At 48.2% G+C, this 17,661-nt stretch overlaps 1 protein-coding gene across 1 annotated transcript in view; it reads left to right on the top strand.

The window, feature by feature from the left end:
- PAX5 (paired box 5) overlaps positions 1-17,661 on the top strand; it is a 170,602-nt gene that overhangs the window by 18,751 nt on the left and 134,190 nt on the right. Inside the window, exon 5 of the mRNA XM_011366206.2 lies at positions 3,427-3,555. Coding sequence (XP_011364508.1) covers positions 3,427-3,555 — 129 coding nt within the window. The remainder of the gene's footprint in view (positions 1-3,426; positions 3,556-17,661) is intronic.

The following is a 17,661-nucleotide window of genomic DNA, read 5'->3' as shown; positions in this document are numbered from 1 at the left end:
AATCAAGAAAGGGGTACTTATTCATAACATTTTCTGCATCATTAGTCAGTAAGTAGTTTTGAATGTGTTTTTTTCTTCTATCAACCAGCCCTTCTACAATTCTTTGTGCACTTGCAGTCTTGAGTGAAGATGTGGCAAAACTTCCCAAACTTTCTCTCTCTCTTGCTTCGATCTCATGTACTCTGTGAACTGTCAGAGCTGCTAGTGCAGTTTCTGACACCAGTGAAGTCTGAAAGTGACCATGACTTCTAAGAATTTGAGTTATATATCCTACTAGTTGACTCATGAACAGTGAGTCAACTAGAGACCCTGCCCTCACAGTCAAAAATCTGAGTACAACTTTTGACTCCCCCAAAACTTCAGTTTCCCTTAGTATCTGCAAGGATTGGTTCCAGGACCCCCCATGGATACTAAAATCTGTGCATGTTCAAGTCCCTTATGCGAAGTGGCACAGAACAATGCATATGGTTGACCTTCTGCATCTGCAGATTCCCAACTGTGGATGGAAAATACTGTTTGCTATCTGCAGTTGGCTGGTTGAATCTGTAGATGCAAACCCAGGGGATACAGAGGGCTGTCTATATATGGAAAAAGAGCTGTGTATAAGTGGACCTGCACAGTTCAAACCCGAGCTGTTCAAGGGTCAACTGTACTCAAGAGTTCGGAAGTTTCCCTTGCCTTTCCTCCTCTGCAAAGATTGTGAGATGAAAATGACATGTGTCTATTTAAGGCATATTATTTCTCCACCTGGGATAAAGGAAACAAACCCTCCTGGTTAGCTGGGGGAAGGTTATTTTACTATAAGAAAGTGGGCAACTATTTAGTAGGACTCTGACAGTTCTGGTTGCCACAGTCCCTATCAATTCCACTTAATCACGCCTCAGATTCTGTACTGTTTGCACACCTTTGTCACTCCTTTAAATAAAAATTGGAACTCCTTGTGGTGATGGGGGACAGGCCTGGCTTATAGTTCCAGCTGTCACGAACTCACCCAGTAAACTGTGTAAGTCCCTTCACCTCTCAGAGCCTCCGTTTCTCCATTTGTGAGCTAAAGGGCACAAACCAGGTGCTCTCTGAGGTCTCTGATCCTCTGTGGTTGCCTCTTTGGATGATGGTAAGACAGAATTCCTCCCTGCCATAAAATCATTCTTCATTTAGTAATCCATTCAAAAACTGTTTGCTAAGCCCCTGCTATGCAGATCTTGGCATTGGAGACTAATGTTTTAATTAGGAGGCAGGACAAAATCTCCATTCTCAAGGGCTTCTCAGTCTCATGGGGGAATGCCGCAAAGAGAAGTTTGCAAAACACTGAGATAAAGCTCAAGAAGAAAGTACAGGGTGCTGTGGGAGCCGAAGGGAGGGAACCACCGGCTCTGTTGAGCTGCGGTGAAGAGGATTGAGAAAGACTCCTGGGGAAGTGTTTGTGGCTGAGATTTCACTTGCAGCTTTTTAACTATTTCAGATCATTTAGCAATGGATATAAAACTGAGAGTAACTGATAATAGTCTTTCAACTGGGTCAGCAGAATGCTTTGTGTCTGAAATTTTTATAAAAATCGTATCTTATATGTGTATAGCCCCTTAAAGTTTACTAACTTAATGAGGAGTGAGAAGAAGGTGGCTAAGAGAGATGAAATAACTAACCCAAGGTCACATTGCCAGTAAGCGGTGGAGCCAGAAATGGAAACTTGGTCTTTTGAGTCTAGTGCAATCCCAAAATACTGGAACAAAACTTGTTGGTTCTGTCAGCAACGTGGTGAAACTTGGTTATATGTGGTTGTTGTTGTTTAAAGTACCAAATGACTTGTGATCTTCCTTCTTCCTCTGTTCTTTGCACCTTAATACAGAAAAGGTTGTGAGATTTGCATAAATCTATTTTGAAAAGCTTCTTCTGATGAAGGAAAAGAGAAGTTAACGATTTCTACTTCTGTGTCTCCTAAGGAAGCTCTAAAATCAAACTCAAATATGAGAAGAAAGGCGCCGTTCCCTCTAGGTCTGTAGGAGCAAGAGCTGGATGTGCTCCAAGGAAAGCAACAAACAGCTTCTCATGCAATCACCACCATTTCTAGTAATTTCCTACACTTTCGAGTCAAAGGCGGCTCCACTTGCCTCCAGCTAGTTATAGCCCAAGGAAATGTGTCTGAGATTGGTTTGTAGGTTTTAATGAACCAAGAAAGAATTCCCACAGTTCAGAAATAGAAATTCAGCTGCACAGCTTGAGAGGACCCTGACTACCGACTGACTAGTCTCTCTTGGACTCTGGGGCCAGGAGTTAATGTGAAACTTGCCCAAAATCTCTCCTCTCCCATTTTTAGCCTTAGGAACTCAGAGATCTGGCTTTAGTCACAAGTCTCCGCCCACATTTCTGGGTGGAGGACATTTAGACTTTATGTCAGTAGACCCGAGGCTGAGTCCTGGTGCTACTGCTTATTGGCTAGATGACTTTGAGCAAATCATGAAGGCTCAGTTTCTTCATTTGATAAACGGAGATGAATAATAGCACTCCAGATTGTCACAAGCATTAAATGAAAAACACGGCATTAATGCAAAGCATTAATTATTTATTAGTGAGGAACAGATTACTGTAGGGGTTAAAACTAGTTTCTGGTTTCCATTCCCTACTCTGCCTCTTATTAGCTGTGTGACCTTGGGCAAGTCACTTACTTTCTGAGCCCTGGTTCCTTTATCTTTCCAATGGGATAATAACATGACATAGCTTATAAGATTTTTCTCAAAATTAAACGAGATGCCTATCACAGAGCAAGTTCTCAGAAACTGTTATCATTATTATATATAGCAATATGATTACATATTATATGTAGTACTATGTAATATTATATAAAAATATTAAAATCCAGGTAAATTGAAGGGAGAAAAGACAGTAAAGAACTGTAAAAAGAAGGGACAGTCTGCTATTTGGAGCTTTTTGGCTCTGTGTATGAGTGCGCAGATATTTATGTCGGCATAGAGGGATGGGTATGTAAGCCGGGAGTGAACTTGCCTGTTGAGTAGGTCTGGGTCTTTTTTCCAGCACTGGCTAGTGGTGGGCCCCAGCTCTCCTCTTTCTCTTCTCCATCCTCCTGCTTCCGGGATCCTTGGACAGGTGGAATTTGAACTAATGCCCTTCTTAACACTGTTCCTTGATCCTTGCTGCACCATCAGTCCTTCTGGCTGCCTATCTTCTCTCTGTCCACTCTTCCCCTGTCATCTCCCCAGCAGCAGAGAACCCGGGCAAACGACTCGAGGACCCTCCTCATTGCCCAGGTGTGGGCAAATGTCCTCAGCACACACCCTCCCTGTCCCGGCACTTTCACATCCAGCCCCGTGTAGGGTGACGGCCTTTGTTTTGGCCCTCTGCTCCCTCCGCACCGGCGCCGGCCCCGCAGCCCTCCTGCTGGGTCTTGACCACCCCTCTTCCTCTGCGCAGTGTCCACGGGCTCGGTGACGCAAGTGTCGTCGGTGAGCACGGACTCGGCCGGCTCCTCGTACTCTATCAGCGGCATCCTGGGCATCACGTCCCCTAGCGCCGACACCAACAAGCGCAAAAGAGATGAAGGTAAGAGAAGCCCGCGCAGCCTGCCGGAGATGGACCCGACGGGATCTTTTTCAGGGCGCTCAGTCAGCGGTGGAAGCAAAAACGCTCGCTGAGCATCCCTTCATTCCAAAACGCCGTAGTCCCCCTGCCCAGGCCCAGGCTCTTCCCTGGACACGGGGAAGGGCAAACAGGGAGCTGGCGGGGGCTTTGGATATCTCGCCCGTCTCCCCGCAGTATTATCCCCTTAGTGGAAAAAGGCAGAGCCCAGGGTCGTGAGCTTTGTGTGGCCTTAAGAAGACCTTGCGTGTGTAGATATGATGCCTGAGGGCAGGGTGTGGAGGGGACGAGCACATCACCCGTGTCTGCTTTGAGACCGAGCCCGGGAGGAGAGGGAGGGGCAGGTCTCACCGCCCTGCAGTGAGACTGGCGCTGGCGGAGTGGCATGTCCGGGGGTGGGGTCTCTGAGGGGCTGTGCTCACCTCTCCCAGGAGAGGGCCTCCAGGGGTGGTGATGGTGGGGGCTGAGGGAGTTAAGAATCATCTCATCTTGGCTCTGGAAGAAAGGAATGCAGAGGCCTCCTGAGGATTACAAAGATGAGTCTTCCCCGTTGGTTTTTCTCAACCCCTCAGTGGTGCCCCCATCCTGGACACTGGCCCACCTTCACCCGGCTCTCCTTTCCCCTGGATGGGCTGCCAGCGCTGCTGACAGTAATGGGTTTGAGAAGAGAAGCGACCCCCTGGGAGATTGTAAAACCTTAGTCAGGAAAGGAAAAAAAAAAATCAGGCTGTGGTCTAGGGCCTGAGAACAGCGTGACAGAAATCTTGATTCAATTATTCTGTTCCTCTGCACAGTTCCCTTTCTCAGCTCCCTGTAAGGGATGTATGTTCTGGAGAGCACATGCCTAAGTACTTAAGATCTGTAACTAGAAAATTGAGTCAGCCCAGCAGTGGATTGGCCTGTGGTCTGCGTGTTCCAGGCATTACAGAAGCTGGGCCTGCGGCCTCTGTTTGGAATTGTGGGGCCTGTAGGGATAATTCACAGCTTTGAAAACCTGCCTCACCTCTTGCCCCTGCTCCTGACACTCAGAGCAGATGTCAGAAGTCTTTAACTCAGTGGGTGGCTGTGCTGTGTTACTGTAGGAGGCAGCGGGCTAACCATTTCTGTTGGTTTATGGGATTGATGGTGTCATCTTTTCTCCTGTTGTCACCTGGACTTGAAGCAGATGTGCTCAAGGTGGGGCCCAGCTGTGTTTGATCATGGTGGAATGGCCAGTTGAGTATGGCTCCCTCAGAAGCTGAAGGGTCAGGCAGAGATTTTCGGAGAAAGAGAAAAAGTCTGATTTGATGTTTATCACCAAACAGACAGGTCCTGATTTGGGGGAATTGTTTTATGGTGTTTGTAGAGTGCGGTATTGGCTTTCATTCTGATCCCTGGTCACTGTTTAGCCTCTCAAGCTGCCTTGAAAGATGTAGAACAGTCAGAATGTGGGTGTCGTTGGTCTAGACTGCTCTGTACTGGTCCGACTATTCTTGAGGACTGTGGACCATTTGAGGTATTGACCTTTAAGAGGGACAGTGACAAATTGGGGTGAGTCCAGATGGATGTAACCTGGATGGAGAGGGTACACCTCAAGGCTCTAAGTGTGTTTTTGCACAAAGATGAGAAGAATGAGGAAGACTGGATTGTTTCCTTTCAAATATCTGGAGGGCTGTCATGAAAAGCAAGAGGGATGAGACTTTGCTGTGTGGCCTCAAATGCCAGTGTGTTGCAGATGCAGAGGAGTTTTCAGCTCAGTATAAAAAAGAACTTTGTAAATATGAGAGTGGTCTAGGACAAAAGAGGTTGCCTTGAAAGATAGTGAGTGCCCTGTCACTAGAGGTATGTAAGTAAAGCCTAGGTGGCCACTTGATGGGCTGCTAGAAATGACATTAGGAGTCAGATGCAAAACTGAATGATCTTTGGAATCCTCCCAGTTTTGAAATTTATGATTGAGCCCTGATCCCCAGAAAGATTTGAGAGGTGATCTAGTCTGGTCTGAGGGCTAAGGGAACATGATTTAATGGTCTTGAAAGCTTATAGGATTGGGAAAAGTGAGAGACCCAAACAGCAACCAGAGCCTCCTCATCCTCTGCCTCTCTTCATGTAGAGCGTAGATGGTAGACCAGAGAGGTGGGGCAGAGGCTCCCTTCTTCACATCAGCAAACTCTCTGGAAGGAGTTCTGCCTAGTGCTCCCTGCTGCCCTTTCCCCAACTCCCTCTCTGTCTCCCTGGATCCTTACCTTGGCTTCAGGGAGAGTTGAAGAGACCGAGATTGCCTCCCCTCACCCCACTTTATAAGGGAGGAAACTGAGGCCCCAGACAGTTCCTTGATATTGGCAAAGCCACACAGCTGGCGTGCCCTGGGGCGTCAGGAGGAGCTGGAAAGCCCCTGAGGCCTCAATCCCCTGGTATTGTCTGGCCACCTGCTGGCCCTCAGCCCCCACAGAGAGACGTTTTGGAGGTGGAGCAGCCTGAGGCTGGGCAGAGCCAAGGGACAATGTCAGGAAGAGTTGCCAGCAGAAGGGCATGGTCAGCAGGTTGCTGCAGAGAGTGTGGTGAGAAAGTAAGAACCAGTCACTGGGGAAACACAAGGGAATTGCCAGGTGCACTGGCGGGCTGGCCCGTTGGGACCGCAGACCATGGCACCATTTTTTCTCAGGAGACCCCAGCAGCATGAAGGAAAGGCTGTGGGGGTAAGAGAGTCATTAGAGGGCCAGGAGGAAGACTGCTGAGGGTCCTTACTCCTATTTCTCAGATGAAATGACTGGAGCTCTGCAAGGTGGAGTTGCTTGTTCAGCCCTGGTTCAACGTGGACTTGAGTTTTACACTGTGGGCATTTTTCTGGTGCCACTCTCCTGCCCAGACGTCAGGGCAGGGGTGGGTGGTAACAGAGTCCAATAATGAAGCAGCTGCCCTCTAGAGCTCACAGGCTGGTGGGCAAGACTAGCATGCCCAGAGTCCCTTCGCTGGGCAATATGTGAAGTAATGTGTGATGGAGGATGACACCGGAGGGGAGAGGAAGGCAGGGAGGGGCCGATTTTGACCAAAAGGATCTGGGAACGCTCCTTATAGGAAGTGGCACTTTATCGAGAGGAAAATATTTTCCACTGCTTCTGTTGTTAAATTAAATTAATTAAAATCAAATAAAATTAGAAATTTAGTTCCTCAGTTGTACTAGGTACATTTTAAGTGCTCAATAGCCACATGTGGCTAGTGGCTACTGTATTGGATAACATGGCTTGATTACAAATATGTGGCACATCGTAGATGTTCAATAAATACTCCTTGGTAGAATGACTGTAGAGAGGAGGATGTGTGGGGGTCGCAGTCGGGAGTGCTTCTGTTTGATATTTTGAGCTGCCTCAGAAAACTCAAAGAGTTCTGTAACAAAAACAAATAAGTAGAACACCTTAGACCACTGGATTGCCAAGTGCCCTTTCAGTCTAGAAATTCTAGGATTCTCCCCACGATGTTTGTCTCCAAGACAAGACTTGGGGATGTGGCCACTGTGTCCAAACCTCAAATGAACTATTCTGTGGCTGAGGCAGCAGATAAGGTCCCTGGGACCTCTGAGGGCAGAGCCGGGGTAATTTAAAGGAAGCTACAGGGACGCAGAGTATGGCTCAATGCAAGGAACAGCTTTCAGGCAATAGCCAGGCTGGGCCAAGGATAGAAGCATTAGCTTGGGAAGGTAGTGAGCTCCCCATCATTGGAGGTGTGAGCAGGGGCTGAACAAAGGAGGGGTAGAAGAACCAGAAAAGGCATTTTGATTTGGACTCTGTGACTTTTGAGGGCTGTTACAATCTGAAGTTACATGCTTCAGTAACTGCCCTGTGTCTGGAAGTGGTTCTGCCTACTTGTTTTTTTCTCATTCCCCTGACTCTGAGTCTGTCATTCATATGGCCTTGACTGGGCAGGGGCCACATCACACAAGGGTATTTCTATCCCCAGCCAAGCCCCTTGGCACTGGGCCAGAGCACAGAGATGTTCAGGAGGCTTGTAGATGGCGCTGAGAATCAGGTTAGGGTGCTGCCCAAGCGTGGCTCGCAACCTCTTGTCCTAGTTGGGCCGACCTGAGAGTTTTCTTGGAGAGGCTGTGGAGTTGGCCTCAGGAATCCCTGTGGGCTACGGGGACAGAGCCTGAGGTGGTGCTTCCCTCCCCAGAAGGCCCAGAGGAGGTGGTGGTGGGGCTGGATTTGGCAGAGCATGCAAGGCTGTGAATAGCGGCCATGGGTGAAAGGGCAGCCCCAGACCCTCTGTTCCTTCCTGGGCCTTTGATCTCTGGTGGGGCCTCCTTCCGCCTGTCTCCAGGGTCCCCATTCAGGTCCTGTCGACCTCCCCCTCCCCTTATCCCCCCAGAGTTTGAAAGGCCCTGAACACATGAGGTCAGCCGACTGCGAATCCCTTTCACTAGCTCAGAAAGCCGCCCAATCCAGCACCGGTGTGGATTCCAGAGACAGAAGTCTCTTTTTAGGCAGTAGAGGATACATTGCAGGTGGAATTTCCGGCCTTTTGGGCCCTGGACTGCCCTCTGCCTGAAGAGGCACAGGAAGGACGGCCAAAACCCAGCAGTGCCCTGTCCTTTCAAGAGATGCCAAGTCTGGCAAGACCCTCATGGGGAGATCTGGGGGCATTTAGCAGGGGTTCCTTTCATGACTGTCCATCCCTCTTTCTGGGAGTGTCTATCTCCTTTTTCTTCTGGCGTCTTTTGTTTGGGGGTATATCTCATCCAGTGTTATCTGCCTGTTTATATCCTGGTTATTGAGTCTTCCTCTGTGTCTGCTTCTGTTTCCTCGTCTAGCTTTCACTCTTTCTTTTTCTCACATTCACTCTCTCCTTTCTCTCTTTCTCTCTCTCTCTCTCTCTCTCTCTCTCTCTCTCTCTCTCTCTCTCTCTCTCTCTCTCTCTCTCCTTGTATTCACTCTTGCTCTCTCCTACCAACTCCTCTCTCCCCTGACTCTTCCAGGCTGAGAGCCCCACCTCAGCCCTGCCCTGCAGACCTCCATGGGAACCATCTTGGAGAGAGAAGGGGTTTCGGAAGCTCACAGGCCAGTCAGGGCCCAGGGCCCTCCTGACTATGGGTAGGCCCTGGCCTTCCTTTCGTAGGACCCTCTTCCTTTGCTGGACCTTATCTGCTGTTCCTGGGCTCTGGACAAAAGGTAGAGATCTGGAGCAGAAAGTGCAGAGACGCCTCTCAGATTTCCCAGAAGGGAACGAGATGAGTGGAAAAGCTCGGGATTCCTGAGTCAGGAGTTGTAAAGATTCCACAGACCTCTGATCTCTGGAGAGCCCAAAATAATGTGTTGAGGAATCGAGGAAAGGATACAGGCTCACAGGCCAGGGCTGAAATGATTTGAGGACTTTCTGTACCGCCATCTTTGGCAAGTTACTTAATCTCTCTGAGCCTCTATTTTGTCATCTGGAAAATAGAAACGGCACAAGTTTTGTAGGTTATTATGAGGATAAAATAAAGTCACACCCTTGAAGGCTGTAGCCCCAGGGCTTGGTGGTAGTAAGCACTTAATAAATGGCCACTGAGAGAGACTAGGACTGAGGCTGTGAGGGCCAGTCCAGGCTGAGGGCAAGCAGGCTCCAGCCATAGTTCTATTTGGCAGCTGAAACGGGCTGATCTGCCCACCCCATGACTTCCTGTTTGTAACAGTCTACTGCTGTGGGCATCAAGACTGAACAACAGTGCCCCCAGGTGTCAGCCACAAAACGAAGGGCCACTCGATTTCTTTTGCTTCCTTTCCCTTCAGGACCCTGGTCTCTCAGCCCCCTTGATGGAAGAATGAAAGGGTAGAGCCTCAGGTTCCCATGAGGAGCGGCTCTGGGTACACAAGGCAGTGGAGGCCTCCAGGATGGAAGGCAGAGCCCCTAGGCCTGGAAGGGCTGGGCACCTGAGAGTTGAGTTCACCAGCTTGGACCTCCAGACTTCTCTGTCAGAGCTGGAGGGCCTTGGAGAGTATCTAGGACATGTCAACCCAGTCATTATTCAGATGGGAAAACAGGTCTGGAGAAGAGGAAGGGTTGGACCAGGTCACACAGTGAAAACCCAGAAAAACCAGTGGGAGAGATTGGGCTCCTCAGAACATCCTTGGTACCCCAGAACCATTCGATGTGACAAATCTCAACTTCTCTTTTCCTCTCCTTTCTCCCATCCTCCTCTGTCCATCTTCTGACCCCACTGTTGAAAGCCACCAGGGACTCTGACCCGGGTAGCGGGCAGCTGACTCGCCTATCCTCCAGGGTTAACTTCTGGCCTGGCCTCCCACTCCTCCTCCTCATCCTTTCTGTGCTTCCTGTCCCTGTGTGTTCTTCGAGCTTTCCAGTCTCTGGGCCCTTTACCCGGAATGTTGTCCTTGAGGCTGGTCTGTGGCCCTGGCTTGGTTTCCAGAGGCAGCTCACTCCTTGGGGGGTGTTATCAGTGCCTAGCCAGTAGTCTTTCACAGTTGGCCAAGACCCTTGGATTCACCAAGGGCTGGCATGGAGTTTGGAGGCCAGACACACTCTACAGAGAAGGAAGGACATGATTACCACTTTGTGTTGGTCTCTCCTGGGGTTTCACTGGGGCAGGCTTCCCACCCCTTGGTCCTCCATAAGGTGTCCCTTGGATGTACCCTCAGGCTGGCCATGCAGGTACATGAACCTGTATGCAGATACAGGGATGAGGACAAAGGTTCTTGCTGGGAGGGCATCACTTAGAACCCAGGTGGCAATTGCCAACCAGGCAGTCATGCTTTATTTACTTGGCTTGTCCTGTATTTAAAATGACTTTGAGTTAGTTACCAACACGGTGCTCTCTTTTTTTCTACCCGATACCTTTGAGCTTCTGGATTCTTAGTGTGGACTCTAAAGAAGTTTGGTTGAGTCCAGTCTGTGGCAGCTGAAGCCTGTGGGAGGCAGGGCTCTGACTGGATGGAACGGTGTGTGTGTGTTTGGAGGGATGGAGATCAGAGAAGTCAGGCTCTCAGACAAGGTGTGTGGGGAAGGGGAGGCGTAGAGCAGGGTCAGGGAGCCACATCTCTTGGCAGCCCAGAACAGTGAGATTGAGGTCGTTCAGTCCACACCTGCCAGTCAGGGTAATCCAGACACAGTGGGCACAGGCTTCCCCGGGGACTGCAGGGAGTGGTTAGTGGCGTAGATGGTAAGGACTGACTTTCTCTCTCCCATCCTGGCTGGCCATTCTCCTGTCCTTCCAACCTTGCAGTCCCTGGCCCCTCATCTGAGCCCCAGGCAGACAGGTTTGAGAGGCTTCCTTGGTAAACCAGGGGACATGAATCCAGGTGGTCACGGAGGGGCTCCTTGGGCTTTTCCCTCGTGCCAGGGGCCTGTCCCTTGGGCGGTGGGTCAGGTTTCGGTTCCTTCTGGCCCCTGGGTCCCTGAGTTTCACTTTGATTCACTATGTGAGAGCCTGCGTGAGAGCTAACACCACTGAACACTCCCTCCACCCAACCCCGCCTGTTTGCCTGCCTGTTTGCCCACCTGTTTTGCCCAGGCCCCCCTCCCCCACCAGCTCCTTTTCCCATGGGGCTGTGCACTGGTGTCCCAGAGACCCTTGGGAGGTATGAAGGGCAGGGTGACACAGTGTGAGGATCTCAATTCAGAGATTCGGTTCTGTGGTCCTCCAGAATAAGGGTGTGGGGTCAGCTGAGGGGATAGAATCTCATGCGTGGTGGGCAGGCCCCTGCCAGGGCTGTCTGAACCTCAGGGTGGAATGAAGTGGCTTTCCACTCCGCATGCCCTGCTGCCTTGTGGGCTAGAGGGTCCCACTGTTCTCTTTGGCTTTGGAATATGGTTTAATCCTTGGCCGCAGAGTACTTCTCAGTGCTCCAAACTACTAGAGGCTTAGGAGGCAGGGGAAGGAGGCTGAGAGGAAAGAGCCAGATACTCTGGGTTCTTGTCCTGACTCTGTGGCTGACTTGCTGGTACCTTGGGGAAATCATAATCCCTTCTCTTTAGGCCTCATTTTTTTCATCTGTAATAGAGGATCAAGGAATTCCTAAGGTTCTTCTGAGTGCCAAGATTCCAAGCTTCTCTTGGTCCCACCTCAAGTCATCTTGGCATTATTTTAGGCCAGTGGTTCTCAAACAAATGTTGGGACCCCTATAAACTCTTAAAAATGATAAAAGACCCCAAGGAGCTTTTAGTTTATGTGAATTAATGAAAATGGACAAAAACTTAAATATGTATTTATTAGTTTATTAAAAATAACAGTAAACATAGTAATATAAATAATATAAATAATTGAAATGAGAAAGAACTGCATTTTCCAAATCAAAATATTTAGTTAGAGTGGCATTGCTTTACGATTTTACAAATCTCTTTAATGTCTGACTTAACAGAAGACATCTGGATTCTCATATCTGCTTCTGCATCTGGTCTGTTGTGATACTGTACATCCTAGAGCCTCTGGAGATCTGCACTGTACTTGTAAAAGAATGAGAGTGAAGAAAGCCAATAACATTTTAGTATTATTATGAGAATAGTTTTGACCTCACAGACTCCTTGAAAAGATCTTGGCAGCTCCCCAGGGATCCCTGGACTAGATCTTGAGAATCTCTGCTTCAGGCTGCTACAAACTCTGAGCTTGCTTACTACTCATATAGATAGGGAGAGCAGTTAAGTGGTTTTTTAGGGTTTTTTGTTTGTTTGTTTGTTTTTGTTTTTATAAAGGTGCCATTGATTTCTCCTGTTCTTAGCTCTTGAAGGCAGTGGGAGCCATGGCAGGTCTTTGAGCTGGGGAGGGAGTAACAAGACACCTTGGGCTTGTCTTTTAGCATTTTGGAGTATGCAGTGCTTCTTGCTCCTCTTCCAAACTTGAGCTACCTCGAGAAAGGCACAGCTACTGAGGTTCCTTTCATTTCCAGCCGCGTTTGAAGTTTGATCTCCCTCCAGCAGGCTTCCTTTAGGTCCAACAGTAGCTACCTAGTGCTCCCAAAGAGCCCAGGGAATGGGCATTTGGGACCCAACCACGTCTCCCCTTCCCAGCTTAACTCTGCACTAGCCTGCAGACCTCTGAGACCCCACCCTGGGTATAGTTTTGGTGGGAAAAAAAACTCAGCAAATGATATTGATTAGGAATGAAACAAAATAAAATGAAAAGTAGGTTTGGTACTTGACTCCTGGCATTTGAGGAAAAGCAAGTCCGAAAGACTGTTGAGAAGGGAGAATTTGTTTTCTGATTCCATAGGGGCTTCTGGGTTTTCCGGAACGCCAGTGGTTGGTCAGTGTGTGTGTGTGTGTGTGTGTGTGTGTGTGTGTGTGTGTGTGTAATTTCACTTGGAAATGTCCAGTTTTCATTTTCTTCGGTATGTTTATCATTTGCATTAGTCCATCCTGGGTCTAATGGACTAAATGGAGGAGAGGGAGTGAAAGGAAATGTCCTCAGGTAACTTGAGAAGCATTGAAAGAGGGAGGATAAAAGATGCTAGAGAAGCTATGTGTGAGAAAGAGGTTGCTTGTAGTGAGATGAACTGAGCTCTTAGAGGAAACAGAGAGAAAGGCATGGCTAGAGAGACTAGAAAAGATGAAATGTGACAAAGGGGTCAGACACTTCCCAGCACCCGCCACCAGGTGGCACCATTGACCCAAGACAGCTTAGTTGCCTTCTGGGTTAGGGACAAGAAGGGTAACAGGGCAGTGTGTACTGGCCATTTGTGAGCTTGGGAAGCTTGTAACTTGATGGGTGGCAGCAGGGCCCAGGTAGGCTGACCATTTGTCCGAGTCTCACTTCTCTGCCAGTCAGGACAGGGGGGCGTGAGGAGTGACCATCGTCATTGGGGATCGGTCTGGTCCTTCATCACCTCATGGCACAGATGACTTGATACAAACCTTTCTGGGAGTCCAGTCCTTGCTTCTATTATAAGCTTTTACTTGCTGTGTGACCTTGGGCAAGTCACTCCTCTCTGCCTTGTTTTCCTCATGTTAAAATGTGGAGATTTGAACAGATGATTTTAAAGATCTTTGGGCTCTGACATTCTACGGTGTGCCAGAGAGAGCCCAGGAGTTGGAGTTAGATTCAGGATCTTCCTCCGTCAGCTGTGTGATCTTGGGCAGCTCACTTCCCATCTGTGGAGATTATATTAATATCTCCCTCACAGACTTTTATGTAAAATAGCAGGTTGGAAAATGCTTTGAAATCTTTTCTTGTGCTGTAGGAAAGGGAGGGGTTGCTGTTTATTATTTTCTCTGAAATTTAAGTTAGCCAGAGCAGGCATTCTGCCATCCTCATAGCTCGGAAAGCTTGATCCTCTGCCTGTGGCCACAACACAAGGCCTTATGGCAGGTGTTTGCTCAAGGTCACTGCATCTTTGCCGTAAATATCTTTTGAATCTGCTCATTTCTTTCAGGCCCCACTGCTACTGCTTTGGTCCAAGCACTCTCTCCTCTCGTTTGTGGACTATTGCTGTGGCCTCCTTGCAGGTCCCCACCTCCAATGCCCCTGACTTCTCCAAACAGTCCACCTTCCCCATAGCAGCCCCAGCAGCACTTCTGAAATACAGTTCTGATCAATGGCTTGCCTGAAGAATATTCACCCTTCAGATCTGCCCATTGTTCTCAGAAGCCAGCCAGACTTTTTAGCAAGGTTGCAAGGCCTTCGTGGTCAGCCCCCTGCCCATCTCACAAGCCGAGTCCCTTTCTGCCCTCTTCTTTTCATGCTCACTCTAGTCATACCAAACTTCTTCCCGTCTTTTGAGCACCACTTGTTCTTTCCTGCTTGTAGCTTAAGGGTTACTTGCATGAATTGTAGTGTCAGGTAACTGGGGTTCTTTTTTTCTTTTTTTTGGGTAACTGGCGTTCTTGTGCTGATGCCACCAATGCTTACTCATGTGACTTTGGGCAAGTTATTTGACTTCCCTGAGCCTCAGTTTCCTTATATGTAAAACGAGGGTACCAATTGTGCCTATGATTGGATTGTTATGTGCAGTGAATGAGGTAATGCATGTAAAGTGCCCAGGATGACCCCTATTGTGTGATATAGGCTCAGAAAAGAGTGCCTTTTATTACGACGCTGTTCCGACTGTGTGGAAACTGTCCTCTTCTGCCCCATCATTTTACCCGGCTGACATGCCCAAACTGCAGGATCCAGCTCAAATGTCACTTCTTAAGTGAAGGCTTCCTTGATGCTCACTTCTAACTATTAGCTTTGTTGGCCCCACCCGCAACACAAAGAATCTGCCTATTGACAAAAATATCTTATTTGTTACTTGTTTGTCTTTCCTGTGAGACTGTGAGCCCCATGAGTGTGGGAACAATATCTACAGTGGTCACCATTATCACTTAGTGCCCAGCGCAGGGCCTGGTTTATGGCGACAAATATGCACTGAATGGGACTCTGGATGTCATAGGAGCATGGAGCCCATCTGGTGGGTGCAGGTTGCTGAGCAGAACCCAGAGCCTTGCACATCAAACAATCTCCCACTCCTGCCTGACCCCTGATCCTCCATCCTCCAGCCGACTCTGTCTGATCTCTAGAAAGGACCTCATGACAACCATTCTAGAGAGAGAAGGAGCTCTCCCATGGTCTAAATACACACACGCACATACACATGCACAAACATGCATACTGGGGCCTACGGCCCTCATTCTGCCTGCCTTACCTGAGCATATGTTCCAGGTATATATAGATCATGGCCCCAAATAAGAACTGCAGCTATAATGGCAAGTACTTATCGAGTGTTTACTATGTATATTTTAAATTATTAACATATTTGATACCACTTATTATCCCCATTTTATACATATTCAGAGAGATCAAGGAAATTGCCCAAGGTCATACAGCTCCACAGTGGCAGTATTGGGACCGGCTTCCAGGGGATTGTTTCCAGAATAGCCTTACCTGCCATCCTGGTCTGCCTCTCACAGTGTCACAACAGGATGACATCAGTGGGAATGTATTTACCTCTGTAATGTAAAGCTTCGATTCCATTATTATTATTGTTATTATTTTCAGTTCTGCTGGGTCCCCATCCATCATCCTGCCAGGCTGAGCTGAGGGGGACCTTGGTTCAAAGCCCACTTTATTCCTCAGGTACCCTATTTCTGAGGCTTCTCCCAACACTATTGTGCACGCTTTCCTGTCATACTTCCAAGCTGGTCATCTTCGAGTGCAGCTGGCTGATCACACGTCGACTTGAAACCACAGCAGGGTAGTGCAGTGAATGGACCAGAGTTCGAGCCCAGCCCTCCCAGTTACCAGCTGTGTGAGCTTTGACAAGCGCCTTAACTTCTTTGAGCTTCAGTTTTCTCATCTGTCAAAAGAGGATAATAATTCCTGCTTTTCCTGGTAATTAAAAACATTACCTATATTATTTTAATTAGAACTGGCACATGGCAAGTTTTTAAAATATTTCTGTCATCAGAGTAGAGTTGTTATCCTGATTCCTCAAGATGACCTTGTTAAGAACTTCCTAAATTCCCAGCTCTTTTGTTTTAGTTCTTTTTAAATGATTATTTTATTTATATTGCTAGGTTTAATGATGGGATTATTCAGTTTAGGATCAGAAGAAAAAGACATACCCACTAGAATTTATATTGGCAGAATTTTATCTCCTTGTTTCAGAAGCTAATAATTTAAGTTGTAGATGAGGGCATCTTGCAGAGATTGGATGATGGGTTCCTGGTCCCAGTTCAGCCACTGTCTCCCTTTGTGATCAGTCAGGTCCCTGCCCTCTGGGTCCTTGATTTGGATGCAATGAGCCCATACAACCCTTCCAGCTCCTGAACCTCCCTCCTCCCTGCTTCCCGCTGTTTCCCCTCCCTCCTCCTCCATCTTCTCTCTCTTCGTTTCCCTTCTGTCTGAGACACAAACGCCATCCAGCTCTTTTGAATGGTACTTTTGTTCCGCTAACATCTCTTTGCTGAAAAGGACGATCAGTTAGGTTTGTCTCTTTTAAACGCGGGCACATTTTATCAGTTAAGAACCTGTGTGCCTCTATCCCAAGACATAGCCTTAAAGAGGAAGACAGAAACAGCAAAAGGGAGACAGAAGAGGAAAAGCAACAATATCTCTTTGGGGGCTTAATGTATGGTTCGTTCAGCAAATGCCTTCTTTTCCAGCAACCCCCTTTCCAGCTCTTCCCTGTGACCTTAAGCATTTTCTAGTTTGACTCCAGTTATGACTTGTGCCCCTGTCCTACCTCCCCACAGAATGAGGAGGGAGCAACAGCAGAGCCTGTGCCGGAATCATCTTTGTCTCAAAGCCCCTTTGAGGTAGGGCTTGAGCACTAGATTTGGAGTCAAGGGACCCCGGGTTTGAGTGATGGCTTTGAACTCCCAAGCTGGTAATCTTGGGCAAAAGAAAGAGCAGAATGACTTCCTCAGTCTTGTGCAAATTCAGTGAGAAGCAATGTGTGAGAAGGTGCTTTGTAAACTGTAAAGCTCTGGAGGTATGAGAGTGTCCTTGTAGTTCATTTCATGTGCTTACTCAGTGACCTGGGAGAAATTCCTTAACTTCTCCAAGGGTCAGTTTTCCCATCTGTAAAATGGAGACTATAATCCTTAGGTCATACAATTACTGTGCATTCCATAATGGATGTAAAACACCTAGCACAGTTCTTGGGGGATGCTCAGGTCTAGGTTAGCGCCTTGTCCTTTTTCCCTTGTTTCTTCATACCACAAAACAATTAAGCCTCAGGCTTCTTAAGTCTGGCTGCTAGTCTGAAAGCCAGTGGGCCACTCCTTGGCTGAGAGCTCTCAGGCAAATTCTCTAACCTGCGCCTCAATTCTGTTGCCCGTAAAAGAAGCTTAATAATAATATGTTTCAGAGTTGCTGAGAATGGACCGTGCCCATAAATGACTCGGCACAGAGTAAGTGCCACGTGAATCTTAGTATTTTGCCAGACCTTGCTCCCTCCGCATACCCAGACATGGGACCCCAAAGGCCATCTCCTTCAAGCACCCTGGGCGGGCGAAAAAAGCCAAGTCTGAGCAGAGCGGGAAGGGATTTGCCCAAGGTCGCTCCAGGAGTCAGTCACATGCCAAGATCTTTGAGGGATTTCCAGGGACCCCGCGTTGCCACCTTGCTAATAAAGCCTCTCCAAAAGGCCGAGGGCCGGGGTTTGGAAAGGCCAGAGCCTCCTCGGT

The sequence above is a fragment of the Pteropus vampyrus genome, unplaced genomic scaffold (assembly GCF_000151845.1).
Source record: "Pteropus vampyrus isolate Shadow unplaced genomic scaffold, Pvam_2.0 Scaffold123, whole genome shotgun sequence".
NCBI lineage: Eukaryota > Metazoa > Chordata > Mammalia > Chiroptera > Pteropodidae > Pteropus > Pteropus vampyrus.
This window is presented reverse-complemented; position numbering and strand designations above follow the sequence as displayed.